The sequence below is a fragment of the Achroia grisella genome, unplaced genomic scaffold, assembly GCF_030625045.1.
Source record: "Achroia grisella isolate CSIRO2021 unplaced genomic scaffold, CSIRO_AGI_Agris_v1 utg511, whole genome shotgun sequence".
Taxonomy (NCBI): domain Eukaryota; kingdom Metazoa; phylum Arthropoda; class Insecta; order Lepidoptera; family Pyralidae; genus Achroia; species Achroia grisella.
Window position 1 is genome coordinate 4631201 of NW_026712905.1, and position 7303 is coordinate 4638503.

General features: G+C 30.2%; 2 protein-coding genes across 2 annotated transcripts; one reads left to right on the forward strand and one right to left on the reverse strand.

Annotated features, from left to right (window-relative positions):
• The first annotated feature begins 1138 nt into the window (after positions 1–1138).
• LOC131846395 (aurora kinase B-like) lies at positions 1139–3406 on the forward strand. The gene is made up of 6 exons (XM_059195673.1): positions 1139–1297; positions 1386–1577; positions 2024–2180; positions 2338–2474; positions 2796–3027; positions 3226–3406. The coding sequence occupies exons 1-6, from the start codon at positions 1230–1232 to the stop codon at positions 3310–3312; spliced, it is 873 nt and encodes a 290-aa protein (XP_059051656.1). The 5' UTR covers positions 1139–1229; the 3' UTR covers positions 3313–3406.
• LOC131846396 (putative hydroxypyruvate isomerase) lies at positions 3381–5565 on the reverse strand. The gene is made up of 4 exons (XM_059195675.1): positions 5145–5565; positions 4573–4857; positions 4107–4237; positions 3381–3592 (listed from the first exon to the last, which is right to left on the reverse strand). Exons 1-4 carry the CDS (start codon positions 5371–5373, stop codon positions 3416–3418), a joined length of 822 nt encoding a protein of 273 aa, XP_059051658.1. The 5' UTR covers positions 5374–5565; the 3' UTR covers positions 3381–3415.
• Between the last annotated feature and the right edge of the window lie 1738 nt (positions 5566–7303).

Here is a 7303-nt window from a genome sequence, read left to right on the forward strand (position 1 = left end):
GATCGAAGACAAAATCTATTTGGAGTAGGTATCTATAAAACTATTAGTTATGTTATCTGGAGAATCCCTACATAGCTCAAATCTGAAATATTCTAAATAGACAGACCAATCTTGATCAGAAAATCAGAAAATTTCTCATATTAGTAATATGAGAAATTTTCGAGTAGGTATCTATCTATTAGTTATTCAAATTTCTCATATTACTAATATGAGAAATTTTCAACCAAAACAGGTAATTCGTTTTAAAAAGAATGGCTCAGGCTGTTACTTAATGGGCTCTAATAAAAATAGGTACTACGTCACATTTTAATACATTATTGTGTTCATGTTTATATACATTTATTTAAGCTGTGAAATTAATTTAAAACATCATCATCATCAGAGATAAAATTTATTTTTTTATATTATACACAAGTGTGCCTCTGGTAAAATCTGGTATAACGTTATTCTTTGCAAGTCTGTTTCTAATGCTTCTTTTACAATATCAGAAACAAACAGAAATAATAAATTTATTGACTTGAAGAGATTTTGAATGATAAGCAAACATTTGAAATTGTATTCAATTTTGTCAACTGTAGATTTTTACACAAATACCAATTGCGCCAGCTATTTTATTAAAAAACATATCCAATTTTGTACAATTATAGCTAATTAAGGTCTAAGAAAGTATTTTTTTTACTGCTGTCAATATTTTGTATTGTCGCATGAATAGACAGGCTTACTTTTGTTAATGATATGATTTAATTGAATACATAAAAACCATATTCTCTAAAATTATTTGGGGAACAAAACAGTGGCAATGTTTTCTTTGTTGTCAACAATATTCATTTTATTCTTGAATGATTTATTTATTACGGCTTATCATTTCCTCAGATAATACACTCAGTTTAATAATAGTGCTTAAGAAACAATGAATAAGAAAAGCAAATATATGGCGGTTTTTTTAAAAGTATCTTGAGCACACTATATTATCCATTGATGTCATTTTTGGTGATATTTTATTTCTTGTACAAACTACTGTGACAAAATTTTATTTTCAATATACATACGAATTTTTTTAGCATTGTATGAAACAAAACTTTTAAGGTTGGCAACACTAATAAAAAAATGTACTTTGTTTATTTGGTTGGTACCTACTGGTATTATTTAAAACAGCAACGTATATTTTTACATTAACCTTAGTTGAAAGTTATTTTGTTTATTATCTCTTTAATTCTATTCAATAAAATATGACAATGAAGAGTGAAAGCATGGAATTGTATACAAAAATAACAAATCATGAAGCTTATGGAACTTCGTAAGAATTTTTGAGTTTTGTTCATTCGTCTGATATCCGAGATTTATAATTTATTTATTTGAAATTGATTTGTATGGGATTTTTACAGATACAAGTGGTCCCCTAAAGATTTTGAGCTAGGTACACCCCTTGGACAGGGCAAGTTTGGACATGTACATATAGCAAGAGAAAAGAAAACGGGTTATATTGTAGCCATTAAAACATTATTCAAATCACAAATAGTAAAATCCAGATGTGAGCGTCAAGTAATGAGAGAAATAGAAATACAGTCACATTTGAAGTGAGTAACACTACATTTCTTTTACTTAAAATACCAATTAAAATGATAGCTAATAGACTTTACTTAATCAATAATATCATTATCTATTTATTGAGGGTTACCAACAATTGTTACAATAATACATATTTATGTTTACCTGGGAGAGATTTACTTATATGTGAAGACAGTATACAAGTAATAGGGAATTAGTGATATTCACTGAGTGTTCAAATAAATTGTGAATAGAAGTGCATAAAAATGAAATGTTCCTTCATAATGGATAAACTTCTTCCACCTAGAGGTGGAACATCAACAAGTAATATAGTATATGTATATATATATCGACATAAATTATAAGCTGTGAATAATTTTTACTTTTATTATTGTTAGAATCAAGATACAGTAAATTATTGAGTTACCATACATTATATACACATATATTTATTTAACTTTCATAACAATTACAGGCACCCAAATGTACTGCGCCTACTCACATGGTTCCATGATGAGCGTAGAATTTACTTGGTGGTGGAGTTTGCAGCTGGTGGAGAACTTTACAAACATTTAACAAACTCTCCCAAAGGACGCTTCCCTGAGGCTAAAGCAGCCAAGTATATATATCAGGTAACTTTTACTAGATATATGCACTATATATACACAACTTTTTGTGAATATGGTATTTCATACTAAGAATTTATATTTTTTCTTGTGTTTAATTATACTAAATTAAAGTATAATGTATGTTCAAGGATTCTTTAGTTAATTCTATATTATGTTGTAGGTTGCAGATGCTGTAGAGTACTGCCATCAGAATCATGTTATCCATCGTGATATAAAGCCAGAAAACATCTTGGTTGATTTCAGTGGTGATCTCAAGTTGGCTGATTTTGGTTGGTCTGTGCATGCACCATCACAACGGTAGCTCTTAACTTTTAATTTTTTACTTTCAGTATAAATAAAGTAGTAAATAAATATTAAAAACATTTTATGCAGGCAAAGTCACAAATCACATGCATATTACATAAACAATACCTAGTTATTTTAAACATGTCCCATCCTACTTGTCAATGTTATTAAGAAGTGAGATATACATTTAAGTCCACCGCAGTAATTAAATTTATATTTAGTTTTCATGTTATAGTAAACCTGTCATAGGTTTACTATAAAATGAAATCTAAATGACAAGCAGTAGTTACTATGGATTTAGTAGAACTTACACTAAATTGATTATCTTTCTAGACGCAAAACAATGTGTGGTACACTGGACTACTTGCCGCCAGAGATGATAAAACGTGAAATTTATGATGTATCAGTGGACCATTGGTGCATTGGTGTGTTATTATATGAATTCTTAGTTGGAAAACCACCATTTGAGAGTGAAGGTCAGGACAAAACATATGCAAGAATCCTTGCTTTAGACATGCTATACCCAGACCATGTGCCTGAAGGTGCTAAAGATCTCATATCGAAGGTAAGAATTTAATATGTAATATAGTCAAAGGCATTGTAGTATCAGTAGATTTTTTCAGACTGTCCCAAATTATGAATAGTTTGTTCTTTATGTTATATATATGAAGATTTTTGGTACTGATAAAAATGGATTTCCAAATTTTTATCTTTAATTACAAAATAATGACAATATTTGTATTTTACTATTGACTTATTTCAGCTTCTACGACATTCAAGTAAAGAGAGATTATCACTAGACGCAGTCAAAAAACATTATTGGGTGCAACAATTTCAAAATGGATCATAATATATCACCTATACTTTTGCATTAGTCTTAATTTTTAATTATTTTACTTAATCATAGAAATAAAAATATTTTTAACAGTATATAAATAATGTATTTGTTCAGATCATAGAGTATAACCATAATTCTGAATCCACTTTAATCCAGCTTTAGTATTTCCCAGTGGTTTGTACTCTAAACCAATCCAGTCATCATAGCCAGCTTCTTTTATCAACTGAAGTATGTATTCATAATTCACTTCTCCAGCTGAATCTGGTTCATTTCTGTTGGGTACTTGAGCTATCTGTAAACAATTCGCAACATAAAAGGTATAATTCATCTTATCATATGTGTGATCTCACATAAACAAGTCATAATTGACTATTTTCTCTAGTATGTATTTCTTAAATGGATAGTAATTTATATATATCTAGTGACCCCCAAAACTCGATGGATCATGACTAGATGGGCAGAAGGGGACTTTTTTTATTACGTAAAGTTTAGCTGACCAATGCTACTTCTGCTGTGTCAGTTCTGCGCTGTTTTCCCGGTTTTGCAACATTTTTCATCCCAGCACCGCCCCTATCCATTGTAGCGTAATGTTGTATAGCATATATCCATACTTGGATAAATGGACTAGCTAAAACTAAAAATACTCATATTGGAATATCCCCAATATCACTATTGGGGTGGAATATCCCCAATATCACTATTGGGGATTACCGGAACATCCATTTTAGTGTATAAAATTTTATCTTTTTATTATATGTATGATTTATAAATGATAATTCAGTATGTTTAGTAACAAATATGTTTACCTGAATATGACCAACATATGGCATTAGTTTTTTTATATTATTTGTCAAGTCGCCAGCAATATGCTGCAGGTGAAATACGTCCAATTGTAGCCTTATATGTGGGCTATCAATCCTCGTTATCAGATCAACAGCTGAAAAGTAAGTTTATATAATTTTTATTATATAATTGTAATGATAAACAAACAGATGGCCCACATGATGGAAGCAGTAAACATCATCTATATACATGAACAACACTTAAGGATTTATCATGTGATGCCTGCAATATCACTCATGTGTAGCCATTCCAGAGGAATAAACCACATGCCTTTAATCCTGTAATTTCATTGCCAGATCTGTACTCTACAGCTGAAACAAACATCATCAACATCTAAAGATAACTACATATACACATAAATTATTTCGAATATCATATTTATGAATTTATTTATAAAAATTTAGTAATTTAGCATAATTATGACCTTACCTTTATTAAAATCACTCAAAAAATATTTAGGTACAGAATATTGATTGATTGGTTCTATTACACCTACTATGTTATCCTTCTTCAATTCTCCAGCAGCATACCTTAAATTGTTCTCAAAAGTTTCCCAATTTTTCTCTGTACTATTTTCTAACCTTCCAGCCATAATGTGTAACTTTTTTGCACCCACAGCTTTTGCATAGTCAATTGTCTCTCTTAAGTATTCTCTAAACGTGGCCTGTTTATCTGGTATTGCTGTCACACCCAGTTCACCTTTGCTTAGGTCTCCTAGAATTTAGAAAAAGACGTATGTAGTAGAGAATGTTTAATTATAGTATATTAAATACATATTTTTCATATATTAAGTAGAGGTTTTTGTAAAAACTTATTGATAAATCTTATGGTAAATATTTTACAGCTTATTACATAAATAAATATACATTATAATTGTGTACAAATGTATGTTTGTTAAACTAATTGGAAAAATAAATATTATCTCTTATATGATGGGTTTAATTTTTCAAATTAAATATAGTTTTAATAAATATTTAAATTCTATTTCTAGAAGTACCTACCTGTTTTAAGATTTATCAATATTTGTTGAACTCCAGCATTTTCCTTAGCTGACCTTACTTCTTCGATGGTGTGCCCTAATGGGAAACCACTCTCAACCGCTTTAAAACCAGCATCCTTTGCCAGCGCATATCTTTCTAATATTGTCTTTCCTTCCGTAAACATAAAAGAGAGGTTTGCACAAAATTTCATTTTTGTTATTGTATCAATATTAATCAACCCACCTACCATGTAGGAAAACCACTATACACTAGACGTGAACAAGCAAGTATTTTATAATGCTGTGGAAATGCATATATCAAAACCAATACTTGATATCAAGTTCCAAATTTATTCAACAACGTAACCTTATCTTAGTAAAAATAAACACGAGACCACAAACTGATAACCCGGCACCTGCTGTCATGACATTATCACGTCAGTTCCCACTGTGTACTACTACTATTCTGTGGTTTCCACAGATCTCTTACATTTGATGTGATTGTATTATTAAATGCATTATGAGGTGTTTTTTTTAATCGACAGATGTATTGAATATGCTTTTAATAACTCATTTAATATTATCAGCACTATCCATTAATTTTAATTTTCTTTTTAGTGTTAGAATAATATTTTTATAAAGGACTAGCCGACTCTCGCAACTTCGGCCTTTCATTTTCCCACCTGTTGCAATATTTTACATTGCAGCTCCGCTCCTATTTGTCGAACGTAATGTTATATAGCTTTAAGCCTTTCTCAACAAATGGGCTATCCAACACAAAAATAATCTTTCAATTCAAACCAGTAGTATATAATATAATAATATTATAAAGCTAAAGAGTTTGTTTGTTTGAACGCGCTAATCTCAGGAACTACTGGTATATATATATATATATATATATATATATATATATATTATTATTAGTATAGTATAGAACTACAGTGGACCCCCGGTTGTCCGACAATCATTTTGCAGAGCAGTGTCGGACTATCGAATTTGTCGGATTATAGAGTACTGCCTAAGACCCCTTATAGTCCGAATTTTTTTACAAAAGAGTACCTTGTAATCCGACAAATTATAGATCCAATGATGATTCTTTATATTATATACATATACAGTGGACCCCCGGTTATCCGGCAAACGTTTTGCAGGGCAGTGTCGAACCATCGTATTTGTCGGATTATAGAGTGCTGCTTAAGGGTCCTCTGCTTATAGTCCGGAATTTTTTACAAAAGAGTATCTTGTAATCCGACAAATTACAGATCCAGTGATAAGATTCTGTTATATATGTATGTATGTATATGCACTCTGAAGTATATTGTCAAAGTAATATTCAATAACAAATAATAGACAATGTCGGATTACAAGGGGGCCCGGATTACCGCGGGTCCACTGTATAGATGATATCGGAATGGTTCACCGTCCCAACGCTAATGGTTTACGCTGGCGGGGCATCAGTACAGGATGATAAAATCAGTATGAGGACAGGTCAGTTAGCCCATCGTGGCAAATTCATCAGAAATTTAACATGATGGTTTGCAGAGAGACTCACGTGATTATTAATTCACATTACTAACTGTCCCATCCTCCTCTAAGCTAATATTATACAGACAAATATATTTCGTCGTATTGATGAAAATCTATTGTTTACCAACACATTATTTTTGTTTGCTTATAAAAACCGAAACTACTCTCGAATTGAAAAATTTTAACAGGCGGGAAAAAAATGAAGTTCTATAGAAATAACTATAATAATAATAAAATCAAAAAGGAATATATTCGTAACATGAAGTTTGATCAATAGAAAAAGATACCGGGATAAATAAAAAACACTAATGATTGTAGTTTTTTTTATTTAACTCATTTCAGTAATTAAACACATATTATTTGTTATTTTTAAAATACGTAGCTTTTTTTTTGGTCTGCAATGGAAGGGCTATATAAATCCGAAACCTAGGTATAATTTACTATACCTAATTTAAATTAAACATGTTTCATTCTGCTCTTTCATATTTACCAAAATTAGGTTCTTTAGGAAGATTGAAATAATATTTTCAAATTATAACAATTGCTTTGTGAATTATTTTAAAGTACAACAAATTTACTTTTGTGTTATGTTAATGCTCTCTGCCTGCAAAGATTACTTTTCCCAAGAATAATTAATGTAAACAATATGTTTCG

Bases quoted from the DNA above. Each gene is read 5' to 3' on its own strand.
- LOC131846395 (XM_059195673.1), top strand. From the start codon at position 1,230: ATGACAATGAAGAGTGAAAGCATGGAATTGTATACAAAAATAACAAAT. The intron at 1,298-1,385 runs GTAAGAATTTTT...GGATTTTTACAG, and splicing joins CATGAAGCTTATGGAACTTC to ATACAAGTGGTCCCCTAAAG. The intron at 3,028-3,225 runs GTAAGAATTTAA...GACTTATTTCAG, and splicing joins CTAAAGATCTCATATCGAAG to CTTCTACGACATTCAAGTAA.
- LOC131846396 (XM_059195675.1), bottom strand. From the start codon at position 5,373: ATGGTAGGTGGGTTGATTAATATTGATACAATAACAAAAATGAAATTT. The intron at 4,858-5,144 runs GTAGGTACTTCT...TCTAAATTCTAG, and splicing joins ATTGATAAATCTTAAAACAG to GAGACCTAAGCAAAGGTGAA. The intron at 4,238-4,572 runs GTAAGGTCATAA...CTTACTTTTCAG, and splicing joins TTTGAGTGATTTTAATAAAG to CTGTTGATCTGATAACGAGG.